This window comes from Homarus americanus, unplaced genomic scaffold (genome assembly GCF_018991925.1).
Source record: "Homarus americanus isolate GMGI-L3 unplaced genomic scaffold, GMGI_Hamer_2.0 scaffold59578, whole genome shotgun sequence".
NCBI classification, from domain to species: Eukaryota; Metazoa; Arthropoda; class Malacostraca; order Decapoda; family Nephropidae; genus Homarus; species Homarus americanus.
Genome location: NW_024712913.1, coordinates 1,709,866 through 1,733,151, shown reverse-complemented (window position 1 = coordinate 1,733,151; position 23,286 = coordinate 1,709,866). Strand labels below are relative to the sequence as shown.

The 23,286-nt window shown below is 46.3% G+C and overlaps 1 protein-coding gene across 1 annotated transcript in view; it reads right to left on the bottom strand.

Moving 5' to 3' along the window:
- Positions 1-3,877: 3,877 nt before the first annotated feature.
- The window catches only part of LOC121864459 (zinc finger protein 2-like), a 100,407-nt gene continuing 80,998 nt past the window's right edge, over positions 3,878-23,286 (bottom strand). The window contains exon 2 of the mRNA XM_042363483.1: positions 3,878-7,423. Coding sequence (XP_042219417.1) covers positions 6,411-7,423 — 1,013 coding nt within the window. The 3' untranslated portion in view covers positions 3,878-6,410. The remainder of the gene's footprint in view (positions 7,424-23,286) is intronic.

Below are 23,286 nucleotides of genomic sequence, written 5' to 3'. Positions count from 1 at the left end.
TGGCGATACAGGAAGCTCCCAGTACATGACCCATCCTTCGCTTCTTGTTGACACACTCACACTAGCCCTCAAGACCCGGCCACGAGACCCCCCCCTCTTGAGACCCCCCTCCACCACCATCACTTGAGACTACTAAGGTTCACACACAAGACGTCCACCTCACTCACTCTGATAATAGAGCGTAAAGTAATACAGGGTCCGTCTGGTTTGTGGTGATATATGTGATGGGTGGATGGGGCTGTGTGGAGGTGGTGCCCCCCGGCCGAGTCCAGAAGTCACGACTCAAACCACAGTTTCGACCCTTATTAAATGTGCTGTATTTATAAGGCTTACACTCCCATCTTCTATAATACTTGGGGAATGTACGCCTTCTGAGACTAATTATTTTTATACAAGAGGATCTGTACTGTAGAGGGAGTCGAGGGTTTTATCTATTATTGCATATTGGCCGTGATGGTATGATTAGGTTTAAACTTAGTAAGGTTACATATCTACAATACTGCGTTATAGTTTCTCTTTAAGCGGTGCAAAGGCGACTAGATTGTTTGTAAAGTTCTTGAGTAAGGTTAGAGAATTTCGTTGTTTGAGAGTGAGAAGGGTCGTCGTTATTACCATTGGCTGGTAATATTCTTGCTGGGTTAATAAGGTCGACGTTATTGCTCTCGTTGTTACCAAGTTAGACGAAAGACTGTGACATATCACTCTTAATGTTACTGAAATTTACAGTGTTGAAACGAAAAGTTGTTATTGCTTGGGTTGCATCATTCTGCAACAAGTATAGTTGCATCATTCTGCAGCAAGTATTATTGCATATTACTTTGGTATTATTGCTATTGGTTTGTTATTATTGCATATTGCTCAATAATGTTATTTTGCAATACTCATTACTGCATATTGCTTTGATCTGTGCCGTTTACAAGGGTGTGCAACAAGTGTTATTACATATTGCTTTGGTTAGTGCTTTTTTACAAGTTATTATTGCATACTGCTTAGTTAATACCGTTTGCAACAGTTCAATTTACACATGGCTTTGGTTTAGCTACTGATCGCTTATATATCTACTGCATAATGAGACTAACTTAACCTAGACTTGACTAAACATGTTATATAAATGGTTACCTAAGTTATATTGCTTTGGTTTCAAGGTCAGGAAGCTTCCTTGTCGATTCGACAAAAAAGTCCGACTATTGACTATAAAGAGCATGAAACCTGACACTACACTATGATACGTACAGACCATAACCGTACCTGAAGGGCTCTTGTCCCAGGAGGAGCAAGTTCGGGGCTACCCAAACACGACTTATCCAAAGGGGATTTAAAGGTAAGGATAAGAGCCTTTCAGATCTTCTTTAAAAGTTGAAAGTAAATGTCTTTTATTAATTCTTAGAGAACTCTTTGGTATTTTAGCTATGTACAGTACGAGACAAAAATATCTTTTATGTCCGACCAAAAATCCATGGTTGTTTACATATGATTTTTTTTTTACCCTTATCATCATCATCTTAGTGCTGGTATTCTTAGCAGACGTAGTGACCATAACAATAATTTCCCCTCAAAATATTCATCCTCCATTATGCTAAAAAGTCGGAAAGTTTTCATCAGCCCAGAAGTTAAAGTGCAGACCTGTTGCTATCACTCCCACTGTTGCCAGAACCACACACCTGTATTGAGTTTATCACCTGGATATAAATTATCCAGTTGTTACCGTAATATGTGGTTACTATTAATTAAACTTCAGGTTAATAGAAAAAATTTGACTTTTTAAATCAGTAAATGTGAATGAGGAAACTATAGGGAAAAAACAAGGTTGATGGCAGCGTTTGGGAAGTGGTGGTGGTGGTAGGGGATGGTAGAGGTGGTGGTGGTAGGGGAGTGGTTGGCGCTATGATAAGGTGGGTGTGGCCGCTACCAGGTGATTACTTTTCATTTATATCTCCTATTATGGCGGCGGGGATGAGAAAGCACTCCTTTGTGGTGAGGGGAAATGAAAAATTTATATCTCTTAAGAAATCACTCGCCGGAGACTGTGTGGGGGGGAATAGGGGGGTTATTCCTCAGTACTAGTAAGAAGAATGTGAAATGTTGTGTGTGTGTGTGTGTGTGTGTGTGTGTGTGTGTGTGTGTGTGTGTGTGTGCCACTGGTGTAATGTGCCGCTTGAGTGCCAGAGATGTAGTGTGCCGCAGGGGTGGTGTGTGCCGCAGGGTGGTCTGCCGCTAGTGGTGTGTGCAGGGTTGTGTGTGCCGCAGGTGGTCTGCCGCTAGTGGTGTGTGCTGCAGTGGTGTGTGCCGCTGGTGTGTGCTGTAGGGTGGTCTGCCGCTAGTGGTGTGTGCCGCAGGGTTGTGTGTGCCGCCCGCCTGGTGTACTATATTACGTGTTTAAAACTTTTCTCTTTCGTCTCGTGGGAGGTGATAAGACGGAGAGATTTATTACTTTAAACAAGACGGAAATATGATTATGTGACGGCGGTAATTTAGCTTCATTAATCACGGTTTAAGGGCGAGGAAGGGAAGGAGGGAAGGAAGAAACAGGGCGGAAAAGAAGACGGGAGGAGGGAGAGATGGAGAGGAGAGAAGGAGGAAGAGACAGAAGAAAATAGTTGAGTGTAACATTAAGGTTAGAGTGTGTGTGCGTGCATGCGTGTGTGTGCAGCAGGAGGAAGACCTCACCAGCATTGGACCCCAAATACCACCGTGACATTTTTCCTCCGTCTGGGTGGTGGTGGTGGGCGTTAGGGCGGGGCGGGGCGGGGTGGGGTGGGGTGTGGGTGAGGGGAGGGTTGTGAGGTACAGCATGACTGACGATAAACCTGACTCGCTATCCAGCACCTTAAACTTTTATAGCTTGACAAGAGGAAGAAGAGGAGGTGAAGGAGGAGGAGGAGGAGGAAGAAGAAATACCAGTTGCGGCGCCTCTAAGAGCAAACAGACGACGCCACAACCTCTAAATACCAGCGTGACATTTTTAACTAAGGGCGGGGTGGGTGGGTGGGCGGGGTGGGTGTTGGGGGATTGAGGTCTTCCCCAACAGGTCTCTCAGGATGGAATATTTAGCCAGGCTCGCCTGCAACCTTTACCACGTCCCGCGAGGGTGAGGGAGTGGGGTGGGTGGTTTGGGGAAGTGGAGGAGGGGGAGGGAGGGGGAGTGGAGGAGGGCAGGCAGGGGGAGTGGAGGAGGGCGAGGGTGAGGAGAGGGTGGAGGAGGGAGGGGAGTGGAGGAGGGAGGCGGGGTGGAGGAGGGCGAGGCGGAGTGAGGAGGGCAGGCAGGAGGGGGGAGCGAGCAGGAGGGAGGGGGGTGGAGAGGGCAGGGGGGTGGTGGTGGGCGGGGGAGTGGAGAGGGCAGTGGAGGAGGGCGAGGGGGAGTGGAGGAGGGCGAGGGGAGTGGAGGAGGGCGAGGGGGAGTGGAGGAGGGTGAGAGGCGATGGCGTAAGGGGGGGATGTGAGAGAGAGAGAGAGAGAGTACACACACAGGTGATAAATGGACCAAGAGCATCGGGGTATTACTGCCTTGGATAACTTTATTAAGACTAACCGACTCATTAGAATATTTTTTCCCTGCCTCTGGACCTGGTTATATTTTTTCCCTCATCTTTCCCCAAAACCTGAAGAAGATCTTTTCCTTCTTCGTCAGGACCTGGATTTTGTATATATTTTTCCCTATAGATCAGTTAATGATTCTGTTATAGACGTCAGGGTATTTTAGTCGTTTAGTTTTTGGATTAAGAGGATGACTCACTACTGTTGGGGACCTGAAGTAGTGTGGCAGGTGTGCAGAGGATTGGTGGTGCTGGTACTGAAAGTGGTGTTGGTTGGTGGTAATGGTGGTGGAGGGAATAGTGATGTTGGAGGTAATGGTGGTGGTAGTAGTGGTGGTGATGGTAGTAGTGGTAGTAATAGTGGAAATGGTGATGGTAGTATTGATATTAATAGTCGTGGTGGTGGTGCTCTTTGTGATAAGGTGGACGCTCACACACACACACACACATCTGTTAAGACTGGGAGGCTACACATCAGCAGGTGGGGGCGGGGCGGTGGTGTGTGTGTGGGAGCCTGGGACCCGACAGGCTGGTAATTGTCATATACATCTTGTCAGAGTTTAATGAGCCTATTAAGGTATCACGCTGATCTCTCACTGAGGATGGCGGAGATATGAAATAGCCATTACAGACCGGGTGGGTTAGGGGGAGGTGGGGAGGAGACGGGTGGGAGATTAAGTGGGTCTTTTTAAGTCAGTGGGAGTGGTGTGTCTGTAGGTGTTTGTGTGGGATGTGGGTGGGTGTGTGTGGGTTCGCTGCGGTTCCTCCACACCTGTGTAGTATATTAGGCAGCACACCTGTAATTGTCCTTCCAGCGCTGTCTTGGCTTCTCTAAGAAAGGTTTTGTGGCTGAAGTTTCGTTTAATCAGATATATATTACGTGTACTGTATAGTGTATTGCTTTATTAAGGTACTGTGTCACCGGCTCGAAATGCTGTATGGACTTAACAGCAGTTGTATATTGTGAGAACCCCCCCCCCCTCCACCCCATCCCATCCCTTAATTCCAAATATTGAAACCCAATTCGAAACCATGAATCATCAGTTTGAATTCATGAAACCCCATTTGAATCTATGAAATTCCAATACGAAATCTCAAAATAGCAATTGGAAACCTCAGATCCCCATAACTAAGAAACCCCGACCAGAAATTCGAAACCCAAAACCACTAATTGGAAACCATGGATTTAAGGCGTTAAGACACCACCCTCGTAACTATCATTAATCTCATAATCACCGGCGTCATCAGGATCGCCAAGTACCGGACTCCATCTTAAAACTACTTATCACTAGAGTTAAGTATAAGTATTTGCTATTTAAGTATGTGCCGCGGGCGACTCGACTAGAGCACACTCAAAATGGCGGAGGAGTGGGACTGAGACTTGAGGGAACACGAAGACACGACACGGGTCACCCATCATCAAGGGAGGTGACTAGAGTAATACTGAACGCCTGAGTCCTGGTGTGACTCCCTGGCTCGCTCATTCACCTTTTGATTTCTCTCATACGAAAAAAAAATAATGTTACGTAAATCAAGTCTGGGATTTTGGGTACACATTAATATATATATATATATACATACATAAACATATGAATTATTACATTATTAATCTTAATTAAAATGACTTAGATTTGAAAAATTATGATAATGTCTTATGACTAATGATACTATCGGTGTAATAGCATCACCAACAAAGACAACAACTCATTTTGATCTCGACAACAATAATCATCTAGGTCAATATTCCCTTGGTGGTGCCGTGTCTTCCATACCGTCTGGCGGCCGCCCTCACACCTCACGCCGAAATAATCCAAATGAAACTTAACCTTTTAGAAAGACTCTTCGAAAGCGCTCTAAGGCTATGATCAAATATAGTCTATTATTTGGCTTGTTTATGTAGATTCGAAAAAATACTTATCACTATGCAATATCATAATAGAATTGGATCATCTTAACCTACCCTACGAGACTAATAAAACACTTGTTAACTCCAAGTGCATCTCAGTGGAATGTCTGGTATGGAATGTCTTGATGAGTACGTACGTAAGGAGTTAAAAGAGATTCAGTAGTCTATACAAAGTTATTTACATGCAGGAATTATAGGACCCTTTGGTCGTTGACTATATTCGTTGTTTACGAAACATGACACCCTTTAAAATATCATCAAACAGGGTGGCTGGAAACGCAAAAATAACCGTAATATTAACAATAAATAGGCAATAAATATTTTCATTCATCCTACACTAAGAGTTACTGTGACGTCAGGGGAGCTTCGCAAAACCCGGTGGCCAGAGCGTTTGAAAAGTGGGCAGCTCCCGGAGGTGTGAAGTGTGTGCCTCTGGGAACCCCTACTCGCCCTGTCCTCACAAATTTACACAATGTTTTTTGATCTTAAGAGAGAATCTGAAAAACATACACCTTTATCCCCTCAACTTTGGACTGTCGAATAAAGATGTCAACAATATCAAATATAACAGCAATGTTTTGATCATGTCCAGCGACGCGACGGCGCCGCCAACTTTGTGTATCAGACCTGAGAGTTCTTCCTCCCAGCACGACCAAGACGATGTCGCCCCGTCGGGAGGTCTTAAGGGCTCTGCGACGCGAGTTTGTGACGTCCCAGAGCCACATGCTGGAAATTTGTGACGTTTAGAAGCTTGTGACGGGAGTGGGTGCCGTCTGAGTGTCTGTGACGGTAACTTGAGACGCTGTGTGCTCGAGCCCACCTCTGGGTCGTCCCCTGGCTGGATGGGGGAACCTGGGCCCCCGCGACACCCTCCAGTGGGGCCGCGTGGGCGTAGGTTATTGGGCGGCGGGCGTGGGCGTGGGTCGGGACGGTGGGTTTGTACGGTTCAGGCGGTAACCTGGAGGGCACAGCTAAGTGGTGTCCATCTCAAGCGGGTCTGGGGACGAGGAAGGCAGAGGCATGTCCTTGAAACACGCAGACTCGTAGTGCTTGTTGAGGTACGACTTGAGAGCGAAGGACTTGTTGCAGCGTTTACACCTGAAGTTCTTGAGCTGAGAGTGTGTCTGCATATGCGCGCGCAGATTGGATCGGTCAGCGAAGGACTTGCCGCAGTGGGCACATCCAAAGGGCTTCTCTCCGGTGTGGGAGCGCATGTGTCCTTGTAATAACCAGGGGCGGGAAAAGGCCTTGCCACAGACGCCGCACCGGTGCGTCAAATTATGCGTCAGCACGTGCATGGCAAGTGCCGGCATGCTGACGTACGCCTTCCCGCACACATGGCAGCGACGCGCATTGCCAGAGTCCAAGTCGCGATGCGTCTGCTTGTGCCGCGACAGGTTAGAGGAGGTGGCGTAGTGCTTCCCGCACTCCGAGCACGTATACCGCGGTTTTTCCGTTCCCTCGCTTCCTCGCCGCTTCGATCTTCCATCACTGACGAAGAACGCTTCGTAGGTGTAGGCGACCGTGCAGGGCTTATTGGGGTTGTGTTCCGTCTGTCGCTCCAGGCTGCTGTTGTTGTCGCCGCTGTGGAGATGGTAGGGTGGAGGGGCGGGCTGCGGTGACGGGTGAGGGTGAGGTAGGGGGTGGTACTCGTGGGTGTGAGGTGAGGGCGGCGTGTGGGGCGGGGAGTACTCGGCCACGCGGGCGGTCGACAGGTCGAGAATAGCATGGGCCGTACTGAGGTCCTCTGGCGGACGGTCGTAGAGGGCCGGGGGCCGCGTCGTCAGGTTGATGGGCTCCTCTAGAGGCTCTTGTCGGGCGTCGTACTGTGGACACAGGGGCGCCAGGGACACCAACCCTCCGGGTGACAGCCCACTCAGGCTCTCCGTAGGTGTGAGGGCGCGTCCATGGGCGTCGGGTGAGGGCGTGAGAGGCAGAGCCACAGGTCCTGGGGGGCTGTAGCCGCGCCCGTCGGCCACATAACCTGTGGAGTCAAAAGAAACTATTAATATTTGTGTTTGTCTCTTAACTACAAACTTATACTATCGTACTTCAAAGATAAAATAAAAAGGAAAACGTACATCACAATGCCTTTTGCCCTGTGCTCTTAATGTTATTTCCTGCTCAAGCACACCATAATCACACGGCCATTATTACACATAAGACCAGGAGCCAACACGTAAACTTGCAGTCAAAGGACGTCCGAATATTTAGTACAAAATACTGAGAAGAATAACTCATAATTAAATGCACAAGGTTCAGTTTATTATGGAATATATAAGTCTTAGACATGAAACTAAATATCCCTGAGCATCATGACGCAAATTAATTTACTGAAATTTAAATTGAAAGGTACAAAGCGACTTTACGAGAGAAATTAAACACTGGTTGCGTTCACATGAAGGCAAAGGAAAAATATAGAGATAAAAGGCAATGTGAGGCTGTAGGAGAGAGAGAAAAGAGAAAAGGAGAGGGAGAGAGAAAGAAAAGAAGTGAGTGTACAAAGGGAGCGGCGGGCCTCACACACCACCAGAACAAAACCTGCCAACAAAAGGAAGGTAGAGCTGCAAGTGGCACCCCCTGGAACTCAAGTGACAGGGCCACGACCTCGAGGGTCACCTGCTCCAGGAGGACGTGTTCCAAGAAGACGTGCTCCAGGAGGACGTGCTCCAGGAGGACGTGCTCCAGGAGGACGTGATCCAGGAGGACGTGCTCCAGAGGACGTGCTCCAGGAGGACGTGCTCCAGGAGGACGTGATCCAGGAGGACGTGCTCCAGGAGGACGTGCTCCAGGAGGACGTGCTCCAGAAGGACGTGCTCCAGAAGGACGTGCTCCAGGAGGACGTGCTCCAGGAGGACGTGCTCCAGGAGGACGTGCTCAGGAGGACGTGCTCCAGGAGGACGTGCTCAGGAGGACGTGATCCTACGAGGTAATCCACAAGGATGTGCTCTACTGTAGTAACAAATCAAGCATCTGTTAATACTGTTTACCATCTGAGAGTCATACAGGGCAGCGTTCAAGGCTCGTATATATCGCTTCAGTGATCTACGCTCCAAGACCATCAAGTGGACAAGAGAAGTGGCGAGGGACGCGCTTATTGGCTGGGAGAATGACAATGGCACTACTGGGGGAAAGCGATGATTGGCTGGAAGCTTAAGACTCAAGAGGGCAGTAGTGATGGAGGGAAACAAACTGACTGGCTAGGAGCTGATCACTCGGTTGAGGCGAGACGTGTGCTAATTGGAGCTGAAAATTCAAGAGGAGAGAGTTAAGAGACGAGAAGCTTGTTCACTGGCTAAGAGGTAAAGATTCAAGAGAGAGATTTAGTGGCGGGAAGCTTATTCATTGGGTGAGAGTTGATTATTCAAGAGAACATTAACAGTATCTAGGGAGGCGCTGATTGGACGAGAACTGACGCGTCAGAGCGTGTGACGCTGATTGGCTACAAGTACCAGCTCTCGGAATGGTCTCATTACCAAGGGATTCTTCCAATCTCGCTTAGAACATTCACTTCCCTTTAATGAAGCGGAAAATGCATTATAATAATACTTTTATATTAATGATTGTTATTTAAATCTCTGTCCCTGTACTTGACCTTTTATTTACCTCTATCTGTACCTGTACTCGTATTGCTACCTGTATCAGTACTGTAATTTCCTAAGGTTTAGAGAGGAATGAAACTAAAGCAAATGAAGGGAAAATATTATTCAGAAAACAAGGTTGTTTAAGACAACAATATTTTCAGTGATTAAAGCATTTCAAGATACATTTTTCTTCTAAATTTAAAACATTTCGTTATTACATTCTGGCTTTTTGAGGTGTGTGTGCGTGTGTGAGTGTGTGTGTGTGTGTGCGCGCATGAAGGAGATTTTCGGTTTGAGCCTAAAGGATGGGAAGAATAGTCGAGGAGGACAAGGAGTGAGAGGGGAAGGAGGTGGGGGTGAAGGGCAAGAATGATGAAGGCTGATTAAGGAGGGATGGAAAGGTAAAGAGCGCAGGGAGCGGGAGAGGAAGGGAGGTGCAGGAGGGAGGAGGGGTCCTGGAGGGAGGAGGAGGAGGTGCAGGAGTGGTGGGGAGGATGATGGGAGGTGCGGGAGGAGGAGGGGTCGTATGAGATCATCAATCAAACCTTCAGTCATTTGTGCCTAAAAAAAATCGCCGCCTCAATGCTGTTTCCGGGTTGATTTTTAGTGAAGGTTCTTGGTGTGTGTGTGTGTGTGTGTGTGTGTGTGTGTGTGTGTGTGTGTGTGTGTGTGTGTGTGTGTGTGTGTGTGTGTGTGTGTGTGTGTGGTTGAAGACAGGTATTCTGTGCTTGCTCGTGTATATATACCTAATTGTGTGTGTGTTTGGTTGGTTGTGAGTTGGAGGAGAGGGTCTGTGGTGTATGTATGTATGTGTGTGTGTGTGTGTGTATGTGGGGGGGGGTATTCTTTGGGTGCGTGCGTGCGTATAAGGAATGTATCTATGTGTATGGTTATGTACCGTTCTACATAAATGTATCCTGTATCAGACTTACTACAGTAGAGTATGTCCTTGGATACCCCGCCACCCACATTAGCCCACTCCAAGGAAACACACACACCTCCCTCCTTCCTTCCGGAACAACAGTCCGCGATAGGTTCCAATCCCCTATAGTGGCAGGAGAGAGAGGAGTGAGTCCCACCAACTCTATCACCATCACTTGGGGGATCCAAGAGTCATACTGCTATAAGGTTCCCTATATTACCAATAGAGGCGCTCATCTTGACGAGGAAACTTTGAGGGTCTTTTCCATGCACAGTTTTATGATGACCAAACGCCCGTCTTCCTTTTTTCTTTACTTCTTCTTCTATCTTACTTCCTTTCACCTCTCGTGCTGCTTAAATATTTTCGTTTTATTTTGTAGAACATTACAGGATGAAGGGATTTATCTTCACAGTAAACACTAAAAGAAAAGTGAGAACATACACTGGACTGAGGAAAAGAGAGGCGGAAAAAACCCTCAACTCCCCGCCACCTCCAAATCTTCAAATCCAAACCTATGCCATAAAACCAGAAAATAGGCCATTCCGAGTACAATTTCTCCCCACACGGGATTCAGCAAACTCCGGGCGCGAGAGAGGCTCATCAGACATTCCTGCGGCGTCAGCACTAAGACAATGCCAACATCGATTCCGTCTTCCGCATCCTACGTCCCGACCATCCCCCCCCCCTTTCCCGCATTCCCAGACCCCCCCTCCTCGACCGAGCCTAAGTCAGAGTCGTACCCGCGGATCCGGACTTTTGTTTTGTAATTGAGGGGGGACTTGGCTGTATGAAGGTCTTATGGTATAATTTGTAAGATTTTTGTAAATAGCTCATCAGTACTGAGGGGATCTTACGCTAGTGTCTTCTTGTTATAAATAAGGGAGGAATTCTTTACGGATTTATTTATTTACAACATTCTTCAGAGGATTGGCGTTTAAAAAAAAAATAATCTTATAAACTATTTTGGAGATTTTTCATAACAAATAGATGCGGCGACACAACCCGTGGCGAACCTTCAATAAGAACAACTTTTTCATATTAATATGTTAAGTATTTCTATTAAAATGCCTTATGTTTGGCCATGTGTTATTGTATCTCTATATTTAATTTTTTTCGGGCAAAACACGAGTCTCACACACACACACACACACACACACACACACACACACACACACACACACTCTCTCTCTCTCTCTCTCTCTCTCTCTCTCTCTCTCTCTCTCTCTCTCCAGATCAATTCACTATATACTCTGGTAGAGATGTAACAGTATGAGAACATTAACGTTTATGTGTGTGCCAGTACATCCCCCTCTCCCAACCTTTCCCCCTCCCCACACTTCTCCCCAACTCCCTCCTTCCTCCCTCCTCTCCCCCATTTCTCTCCCCCTACCTCCTCCCCCCCTCCTCTCTCCCTCCTCCCTCCCACACCCCTCCCCCCACCCCTCCCCCACCTCCTCCCTCTCCCCACCTCCTCTCCCCCCACCCCCCCACTTCTCTCCCCCTACCACCTCCTCCCTCTCCCCCTCCTCCCTCTCCCACACCCCTCCCCACTCCTCCCCCACACTCCTCCCTCTCCCCCTCCCTCCCCACCTCCTCCCCACCTCCCTCCCCTCTCCCACCCCTCTCCCCACCTCCCTCCCTCTCCCCACCGTCCCCATCCCCCCTCCTCCCTCCCCATCCTCCACCACCCCCTCCCCCACCGCCACACAGTCTCGGGTAAGACGGCCGGGACATTAGCGAGTCCGTACCCGCATCTGCTGCTCTCTCTCAGCTTCAGATTATAGTCTTGTTCGTATAATTTCTCGGTGATGTGCGGCACTTTAGGGAGAAGGCGCAGAGGCGCCCGAGGACGAGGTATTTACTCAACCAACACAGTTTCGCTTATTTTGACGCGATATTAAAATAAGTAGTTTCGTTGGCCAGTTGTTGCTCACCCATTCTCACGCTCTTGAACCATGTTTTTGCCTAACCTAACCTAACCTAACCTAACCTAACCTAACCTTGATTTTATTTTCATTCACAGTTCCGTCACTTTTAGGGTAGAGTTGTTGTTGGTTTGTTTATTTAGTGGATGTTTTTTCTTCGTGTATAAATTTACTTTTTTCGTTCATTTTATATATTGTTTTTTTTTTTGTTATTTTCTCTTTTTATTACTGTCCATGTTTATTCTTCATTTATTGTTTTAGGTTGTAAATCGGATAAACACACACACACACACACACACACACACACACACACACACACACACACACACACACCACACACACACACACACACACACACACACACCACACACACACACACACACACACACACACACACATAAATACAGAAACCAGGGACAGGCCAAGAAATAAAAAGAGACAGACATAGACACAGACGAAGGGAAGGATGGAGGGAGGAACGGATGAAGGGAGGGAAGGAGGAAGGGGGAAGAAGGGAAAGGGAGGGGAGTGGGAGGAAGGGAGGGAGGAGCCACGGCGCCGGAGAATGGGGGTATAATCCTCAAGACAAGAAATAAACAGACAGACAGACACAGATGGAGGGAGGGAGGGAGGAGGGAGGGCCACGCGCCGGGGAGGGGGAGGGGAGGAGGGAGGAGGAGGAGCCGTGGCGCCGGGGGGAGGAGGGAGGAGGGAGAGAGGAGGTTTAAACATCAATATGAGCCAGGGTGGGGAGCTCTCCTAGGTCAAGGTCCTTCTTACTCCCTGAGTCACGACGGTGGGAGAGAGAGTAAGGAAGGAGAAGAGTTGAGAAGAAGGGAGAGAGGAGGGGTTAGGTAAGGGAGAAGGGAGAGAAGCGGAAGAGTAGGGGTGAGGAGAAAAGACAGGAGGAGGAGTAGGGTGTGGGAGAAGAAGGGAGAGAGGTGGAGGTAGGGTGGAGAAAGGAGGAGGAGGGAAGAGTAGGGTGATGAAAGGAAAGAGGGGGGTTAAGAGAGAATGCAAGGGAGGAAGATGAGGCTGAAAGAGTGAGAAGAAGTAATAGGAGAAAAGAAGAAGAAGAAGAAGAAAGAAAGAAAGGTGAGGGAGAATAGTGAGAGGTAGTGAGGAAGAGAGAGGAAAGTGAAAGGAGAGGCAAGAAATAGTAGAGGAAGTGGGGAGAGGAGGAGGAGGAGAATGAGAAAAAACAAACAAGACAGAGTAGAGGTGTGAAAAAGAAAAGAAAACGAAGGAGAAAAGGAAGAGACAAGGAAAACGTGAGATGGAGGAACAGCGAGAAGACGAAAGAGGTAGATGGAAAGAAAGATTGGAATAATAGGGAGAGGAAGTAGGATAAGGGAGGATAGGAATAGTGGAGACAAGAAAACGGAAAAAGAGATGATAAAATTGGACAAATAAGGAGGAGGAGGAGGAGGGAGGGGAAAGGGAGAAGGAGGAGGGAGAGAGAGAGAAGAAGAAGAAGATGAAACGATAGTAAAGACGGAGGTGTACGTATATATGCATGTGACTATGTACGTATATGTATGTGTGTGTGTGTGTGTGTGTGTGACTGTGAAAGTTACTCGTAACTTTGGGCTTTAGAAAATTAATCCTGGAATCGTTCGAGGTAAGCCTGGTAGAAATCTCTTGGAATCCAGCCAATGACGTAAGCTGTTGACGTCATGAATTGTCAGCTAATGATATTACGAGATTCGGCCTCTGACGTCACAATATTAAAGCAGCCAATAATAACACAACAAGTATTTATCGTTGACGTCACGTGTCAAAATAAATAACAAGTAAATTTTCTCTCTCTCTCTCTCTCTCTCTCTCTCTCTCTCTCTCTCTCTCTCTCTTATTGGCAAGAGATTATTTTCTTAAGCTTAATGACCATAACTGAGATCATTATTATAACCCGTAAAATGTTGCCTCCTTACTATGTTGATTTTATAACCAGTCATAATTCTTGGCTCCATTAACCCCTATAAGAGACAGACAGACAGACAGAACACACACACACACACACACACACACACACACACAGACACACACACACACAGACACACACACACACACACACACACACACACACACACACACACACACACACACACAGTCAACAGGTAATCCATCTCCATAGGTTTTCTCACCCTCCATTCAGGGGACTGAAGGAGAGGGAGGTAGACTGAAGGAGAGAGGGAGGTAGACTAGGAGAGGGAGGTAGACTGAAGGAGAGGGAGGTAGGACTGAAGGAGAGGGGTAGACTGAAGGAGAAGGAGGTAGACTGAAGGAGAGGAGGTAGACTGAAGGAGAGGGAGGGAGACTGAAGGGAGGGAGGCAGACTGAAGGAGGAGGAGGTAGACTGAAGGAGAGGAGGGTAGACTGAAGGAGAGGAGGTAGACTGAAGGAGAGGGAGGTGACTGAAGGAGAGAGAGGTAGACTGAAGGAGAGGGAGAGGCGGAAGGGAGGAGAGAGACTGAAGGAGAGGGAGGAGACTGAAGGAGAGGGAGGTAGACTGAAGAGAGGGAGGTAGACTGAAGGAGAGGGAGGTAGACTGAAGGAGAGGGAGACTGGAAGGAGGAGACTGAAGGAGAGGGAGAGGAAGGAAGGAGAGGAGGCAGACAAGAGGGAGAGGTAGACTGAAGGGAGAGGGAGGTAGAAGGAGAGAGAGATGAAGGAGAGGGAGGAAGACTGGAAGGAGAGGAGGTAGACTGAAGGAAGAGGGGTAGACTGAAGAGAGGGAGGTGACTGAAGGAGGAGGTAGACTGAAGGAGAGGAGGTAGACTGAGAGGAGGAGACTGAAGAGAGAGCTGAGAGAGGGGAGAGAAGGAGAGGTAGGAGAGACAGGAGGACAGACTGAAGAAAGAGACAGGATGAATAAGAGACAGAAAGGAAATAGACAGGGTGAAGGACCAGATCTTAGAACTTGAAGGATGAAATTAGCTCCCGAGCTATTCAGTCTCCTTGATTGTAGATGTTCAACCTGTGTGTGTGTGTGTGTGTGTGTGTGTGTGTGTGTGTGTGTGTGTGTGTGTGTGTGTGTGTGTGTGTGTGTGTGTGTGTGTGTGTGTGTGTGTGACTAAAAAAATAATCCTTCTTTTTTTATGCTAGATATTTTGTCTCATATCTTCCTCTTTCTCCTCCTCCTCTTCCTCCTCCTGCCTCCTCCTCCTCCTGCTGCTCCTCCTCCTCCTCATCCTCCTGCTCTTCCTCCTCCTCCTCCTCCTGCTCCTCCTGCTCCTCTTCCTCCTCCTCCTCCTCCTCCTCCTCTCCTCCTCCTCCTCCTCCTCCTCCTCCTCCTCCTCCTCCTCCTCCTCCTCCTCCCTCCTCCTCCCTCATCATCATCATCATCATCATCATCATCATCATCATCATCATCCTAACTGCCCCTTAACAGCATCATCCTCCTTAACTCACATGATGGGAAAAGGTAAATGACTGGTTAAATAGACCCCAATTCTAATTGACCCACCTTAACCTAACCTAACCTAACCTAACCTAACCTTAACCTAACCTAACCCCACCAACCATTAGCATCGGACCTCACTTACTTCATGCCCCCCGCTCTCTCAGTATTGGGCTGTTAGAACTGGGGATTAGGCTGGGGGCTGTTAGGACTGAGGAATTAGAATTGGGGCTTATTGATATTGCGACGAATTAGAACCAAGGACCTAATAGGCTGGTGAAATATCGGGACTGGAGCCAATTAGAACTGGGGCCTGTTAGAACTGGGGCCTATTAGAACTGGGGCCTATTAGAACTGGGGCCTAATTAGAACTGGGGCCTATTAGAACCGGGGCCTATTGAACTGGGCCCTTTAGAACTGGAGCCTATCAGAACTGGGGCCTATTAGAACTGGAGCCCTATCAGAACTGGGCCCTATTAGAACTGGGGCCCTGTGGAACTGGGGCCTATTAGAACTGGGGCCTATTAGAACTGGGGCCTATTAGAACTGGAGCCTATCAGAACTGGGCCCTATTAGAACTGGGGCCTGTTAGAACTGGGCCCTATTAGAACTGGGGCCTATTAGAACTGGGGCCTATTAGAACTGGGCCTATTAGAACTGGGGCCTTGGAACTGGGGCCCTTGGAACTGGGGCCCTTTAGAACTGGGGCCTAATAGAACTGGGGCCTATTATACCTGCATCACAAAATGTTATTGTTTCTCTTTGTTCTTGTTAGTCTGCCTCTCTCTCTCTCTCTCTCTCTCTCTCTCTCTCTCTCTCTCTCTCTCTCTCTCTCTCTCTCTCTCCTCGCTGTGAGTGTCAGTGAGGAAGCGACACAGTTGTCCAAACCAGGACGAGCTCCCAGGACCAAATCTCTCTCTCCTTCCCTCTCTCCCCCTTCCCTGGTCACTCTCCCTCCCTCTCCCGTCTACTCTCCCTCCCTCTCCCGCTCACTCTCCCTTCCTCTCCTACACACTCATTCTCTCTCTCTCTCCCTCTCTCTCTCTCTCTCGCTTTTTATTTCATACACATTATCTAATGTTATTTCTCTTCATCTGACTTCCCCTCTCTCTCTCTCTCTCTCTCTCTCTCTCTTTCGGCTTTTTATTTCATATACATTATCTAATGTTATTTCTCTTCTTCATCTGACTTCCTATTGCTCTCTCTCTCTTTCCTCTTTCTCTCATTTTCTAGATCTCAAATTATCTTTTTTTGTTGGTTAATTCCACGATCCTCTCCTCTTCCCACCTTCTCTTATTTTTCCTGACTTTATTTTTATCTTCGTTTACGGTTTTCACTTTCATATTTTCCCTACATTCTTGTCTTTTATTCGACATATTCTAATTCTTTCTCTTTGGGCACTCTCCTGTCCTCCTCCACGCTCTCCTTTCATTCCCATCTCCTCCCTTTCCTCTCCCCTCTCTTTCCCATCTCCCCTTCCTTTCCCCTTCCTTTCCCCTTCCTTTCCCCTTCCTTTCCCATCCCCTCCCTTTCCCATCCCCTCCTTATCCTATCCCCTCCCTTTCCCACCCCCTTCTTCTCCCATCCCTTCCCTTTCCCATCCTCTCCCTTTCCCATGCCCTCCCTTTCCTATCCCCTCCCTTTCTCATCCCCTCCCTTTCCCATCCCCTCCCTTTCCCATCCCCTCCCTTTCATATCTTTCTTCCCACTGCCTTACGCTCTCCCTTTCATCCACTTTCCTCTCTTTCTCTCATAGGCCCTCCTTACACATATCTACCCTTTCACACACACACCCCTCCCCCTGTTCATCTCCCCACACCCCTCCCCCTCACACCCTCCCTCTCACACCCTCCCCCCCTCTCACACCTCTTCTTCCCCTCTCACACTCCTTCCCCTCTCACACCTCTCCCTCTCACACCTCCTGACACACAAACTCTCTCTCTCTCTGTTCAGACAAATAGTTCTCTTCTATTCTTTCTTTTCTCTATATCTCTCCCCATTGACCTACTCACTCTCTCTCTCTTTCTCTCTCACACACACACACGCACACACACACACACACACACACACACACACACACACACACACACACACACACACACACACACACACACACACACACACACACACACACACACACACGGGGCTAAACAAACGCCTGCCTCTACTCAAATACAACACCCCTCAGCACTCCCTACACCCCCCCAGCTCTTACAGCACCCCTCACTCAAAACCTCCTCCATCTACTCCTTTCCACCCCTCACCTCACTCCTCACACCTCCCACCCCATCCCACATCCCTTCTCATCCGAACACACTCACCTCACACCTTCCCCACTCAAAAACATCCATCTCCCCTCTCAACCATCAGCCCCACTCAGAAATGGGACATACGTGTGTATTTCCTTGCCCACTCGAGTTAGGCAGGTGAAAGGGCCATAAAAGGTAGAGGGGAGGGGGGAGTAATATCCTAAGGGCAGTGTGCAGTGAGAGTTCATCATGGTGTGGGTGTGCTTGAGTTATAGAGAGTAACGCACTTGAGAATGCACAAATTTTGGGTGGAGATGTGTGTGTGTGTGTGTGTGTGTGTGTGTGTGTGTGTGTGTGTGTGTGTGTGTGTGTGTGTGTGTGTGTGTGTGTGTGTGTGTGTGAGGATGGTGTGGTTGTTGGAGGTCATACGTGGATAAGTATGTATGATTCAACGATGAAGTCAAGGATGTTGTGTGTATGTCAAGTGTTTACCGATGTTTTAAGTGTGTTTTATTGTCTTTCTGGCACTAATGTTTAGATGTGGATGTTGAAAATGTTGATACCCAAATGTAGATTAATGTGTGTATATTTATATGTATTACGTAACTACAGTATATATGTATTAACCATCTAGGCTCGTTATAATGGTGAATATGTAGGGATGAAATGACTTTAGATTTATCTTTCCATTAAATTCCTCTATGAACGAAAGAAAGGGGAAGAAATATGTGATAAATATGTAAATACACAACACACAAACTTACTAACTTAACCTGAAAGTGGAAGTGAAAATAGAAAAAAAAAATTCATAGAAATTATATCCAAATTAAACTCGAATGGTAACGAGTAATTCCCAGGCGTGAGAATTATATAATGAGAAATGCTGGCGCGTATATATTAAATTCTGAAAGTATTCCCACCCAAACTGTCTGGCTCAAGTTGGGCTGAAAACTGTCCTGATATCCAAGTTGATTTGCATATCACTTGATTAGAATTCTACCTCTATAATCTATTAATCTCCAAGCGTGAATTTAAATAGAGCAGAGATAACGTTGTTTCTTTTAATGCTCGTAAACGTTTCTTTTCTGATAAGTAAGCTGTGAACGTTTGTTTTCTGATACGTAATACAATGATCGTTTCCTGACACACTAATTTATTTTGAAGATTTATTTGTTTATGGTAGAGTGAAAATTATTGTTGGTATCATGTATATATAATTTTTTTTATTATTTTTTTTATTATTAAAGTAGTTTCTTGTGATATAGGAATAACCAATTTTCAGTATATAAGTAACAAGAACAACGTTATTTATGGGTTTAAAAATAAGTCTCATTTTCCTTCACTTGACACAGGATAATTGTTGTAGTCGAGAGTAAGTAAAGAACAACAACAACATAAACAAACTGTATTATGTAAACAAACGTAATAGTACAAACAAAAACACAATGTCATTTTGGATGTAGACTCGGACACACACACACACACACACACAGTCTTTTCTGTTTCTCCGTCGTTGTGAGAGTGATGTCGAGGAAATGGTGATGAGTGATAGTGTACAGTAAATATCAATGAAGAAGCAGATGAAAATGACATCAGTAAGAGGATTGGTCTTTGAGAATTGACGAAGATATAGTGACCTAATGATAGTGATGAGAGAGAGTAGATAGTGATGATGGTGATGTTTGGGAGAAAGAGAGAGAGTAGATAGTGATGATGGTGATGTTTGGGAGAGAAGAGAGAGAGATAGAGTAGATAGTGATGATGGTGATGATGGTGTTTGAGAGGGATCGTAAAGAGGATTAGATGGTGATGAATTGTATATCATTATAGTGAGGATACATTCACCATAATACACAAGAGAAGTAAAAAACAAATCGAGTAGATTCGTAAGTAAACTTAAACCAGATAAAGTATTGATTAACCTAAACGATACAGTCTTCAGAGTAATAGTTAACCCGAAAGATCTTGAAGAAAACGAAGCAGAGGTCTCGGTCCAGTGGTTCGGTCTCTCAACCTCCCGAACCAGCGAGACCGAGCGTGGCTAACTAGACTAATGTGTGGTAATTACCCACCCCTTTATCAAGATGATGAACGCCCACACAACACAACTTTGAAGGGCCCCATTATGCCCCGTGCTGCTGCTCTCACATGAATTATGAATAAACTAGTATTAAAACTTCAACTGGAATCTGCCCAGAAACTTGAGAACTTATTATCATTTCCATTAGTCTTATGAAATAATATAAGTTTCTTAAAACCATCCAACTGCATTATAACAATTTGAATATATTTTAAAATTTATGAAACGAAAAACTAAACAACGAAATTTAAGATGATTTTTCTCATATGCTGTTTTTAAGTAACTTTAATTACCCAAGTAAAACATTATTATTAATAGCCATTATTGAGTCGACGCTTAGAAATGCAACAGGAAGAAAGGAATCAGATATCAGACTGGTCACTGAAGAAACATTTAGCTACAAGTATATTGTTCGAGGAAATAACTCACTAGTATTATTAAATTTATTGTTCTGTATGATTATGGTCCAAGGTTATAACCAACACCGTGACCACATGTGTTAGTAGGGTGTTTATTGTACTTCTCTTGTATTGGTTGTGTCAGTCAGTAGGCCTCCTGTTAGGTGTTAACTCCACTGAGATGTGTTACTTGTCTAGTTTAGTACAGTAAAAAAAATGCAAGGAAATCTGCTTACATCAAATAAGTACCTAAGATGTAACAAGAAAATAATAATATAAAGAAAGATACAGGAATATTAGTATTAATAAAATACAAAAGTGAAAAAATAAGACATAATACAGGCAAAAGCTCATGATGAAAACCAACATGAGAATCCCTCACAAGATGTAAGGAATACAAAATATCAGAAATTAGGAAAGTACTATATTTAGGATTTAGAGAAAAGTAGTTTGGTCAGTGGGAGATAATTGTAGTGGTTGCATCAGCCTCACGTCCAGCCCCCCCCTTCCCCGGGGGACCCTACACGCCCGCGCGGGGTTGCCCAACTACCTGCCGCCCTCATATAAAACCATTTATATCTCCTCCTTTTACGACCAAGCTGGTAATTTGGGGAGGTATGTACGTGTTAATGCTGATTTATTAGAGCCACGCAGGCCCCGCGATAAAGGCAAAATTTTACTGAAAGACTCCGTGTATGTGATTTTACGAGGCCGCTGCTTGGCTCCCTGGCAACCTTTACCCTTGCCCTGGTGGGGTGGGTGAAAGGGCAGAATGCGATTTGGTGGGAAGTTGGTGGTGGTGTGGGGGGGGAAGAGTGTAAAAAGAGACGATACGTGGGGGACACTTGGGGGGAATTACCAGGGGGTTAGGCACTTACGGGGGCCTTCCTGGGGAATTAGCCCACACCTGGGGAGGGGGGAGGTGGCAGTGATGGCAGGTAGGCGTCGGGTGATGTAGGAAGGTGGTGATGTTGGAGAGATTCTTTAGGTGTTGGGGGAGAGGAGTGGTGGAGAGGAGTGGTGGAGAGTTGGGTGGCGGAAAAATTCTTATGTGTTTGCTGTGTATAAGATAGGCCATGGAGTAGGTCTGACGAGTCTCCAGTTGTCCAAATATCTAGAAGTCTCACCCAAATTTGGTGTCTCGCGGTCTCGATTTGTCTCGCTGTCTCTCGATTTGTCTCGCGGTTTCTCGATTCAGTTAATATTTCCCATTACGAATCTGTTTAACTGTCTAGTCTCTCCCTCCGAGGCCTTGTTCCAGTTTGATCTCTCCCGTTGAAGGCTTACTACAATCTAATCCTCTGTTGTGGCCCTGTTAATCGAAATCTAATATCTCCCGTTGAGGGCCTATTACAATCTCACTTACTCAAGTTCCTTTTACAGTCTAACCTCTCGTTGTGGCCTCATTAACAGTCAAAACTTCTCCTGTTAGAACCTGTTATCAGTCTTTATTTCCTCCTGTTGATTCCTCGTTTTCGTCTTGTTGCTTCCTCCCCCACCTCTTCCCCTCCCTTCCCTTCTTTCTCCTTCTTCCCCACCCCCTCCTCCCCCCCCACCTCTTCCCCTCCCCTTCCTCTCCTCCTCCCTCTTTCTTCCTCCTCTTCCCCTCCCCTCTTCCCCTCCCCTTCTCCCTCACTGCGTTACAGTCTCTCTCCACCCACCAAGGACCCGCTACCTGCTGTCTCACACCTTCAATTCAGCATCTCACTTACATTGCCAACCGGGTTAAAGCCTCTTACGGCCCCTTGGTACGAGCGTTTTGTTGTCATTCGTCTCCGGCGATTACAAGAACTTGGATGGGGTAATCTCTTTCTCTCTCTGTTTCTCCTTCTCTTTCTCTTTCTCTTCCTTCTTTCTCTCTTTCTCCTGGGCAACGTACGTTATAGATAGCACCTCGTCCCAGTCCAACTCAGAAACACGACACTTTAACACGTTATCAGTACTTAAGTAATCTATCAGGTGGTGGACGAGACTATGAAAGTGAAAATGTGTCCCTCACCTAACTTAACTGGCATTACAGTCTTCACCACCTTCACATTCCCACCTTGTAAAGTTAGGTACCCATTTACAGCAGGGTGGACTCGGAGTGCCTCGGGTTTGAACCAAGTGCTCTTAGGATGTTGGGGGAGGAGGTGTTGATCAGGTCAAACTCTGATGTTATACTAAACGGCCCACCTCCCAAACGTACTGAGCTGTTTCTCTTAACTTTTTAGGTTAAGTGCTTGATGGCGTATTAGTTATTGTCTTGACCCATTGTCTTCAAACCTTTCAATTAGATTAGAGACGTCAACAACTTGCGTCTTATTGGCAGGTATTATTATTATTATTATGTTATTATTGTTTTTGTTGTTGTTATTGCTGTCTTATTATTATTATTATTATTATTATTATTATTATTATTATTATTATTATTATTATTATTATTATTATTATTATTATAATACTCAGGTTTTACTTTCATATTATGCTTAATTGTAAAATGTACCAACTTAACCAGGAATGACGGGGCATCATAAAACGTTTCCTAGATATCAAAAATCTTCTTAAATCTAATAATAAAAAAATAGTTGACCCAGCGACCACTTGTGAGAAGGTCGACTCCCCTTCCCCCACCACCATCCCTCTTTCATCCCAGGACTAAGGTGCTGACTGTACCTCTCTCTCCCTGCCTATAAAGACTGGTAATAGGCAATTCTCTAGCCCGTATTTTTCTTTCAATATATGGTAGAACCTTTTCTCTACCTGCTTCAAATGAGAGAGAGAGAGAGAGAGAGAGAGAGAGACTACACGGGCCAAGACAGGCATCAACATCAATGATATCAATGATAAAGAAAAGGATGAAAAACCTACAATCAAATTGGTGTTATGGAGGGGGAGGCGGTGGAGGGGAGGCTGCTCTTACCCAGGGGGAGGAGGAGGAGGGCCAGAAGGCAACACGTATCAAAGGGGAGGAGAGGCACTGGGTATGGGAGGAACTGAGAGTGGACAGCCCACTGTCCAAACCAATCACCTCGGAAGAATTTAACACAGCCATCTCCAATACCAAAAATAAAACCCCTGGCTATTTGGGCATCACCAAGGAGATCCTCATCCACATAAACAACCCGGCCATGGAGAGACTGAGAACCACAATGAACGCTTGCCTGGCCTCTGGTTACTTCCCAACTAAATTCAAAGAGGCCATTATTACTCTAACACCAAAACAAGGAAAGAACCCCGCCGTCCCACTAAACTACAGACCGATCTCCCTCCTCCAAGTACCTGGAAAAATCCTAGAAAAAATCATCAA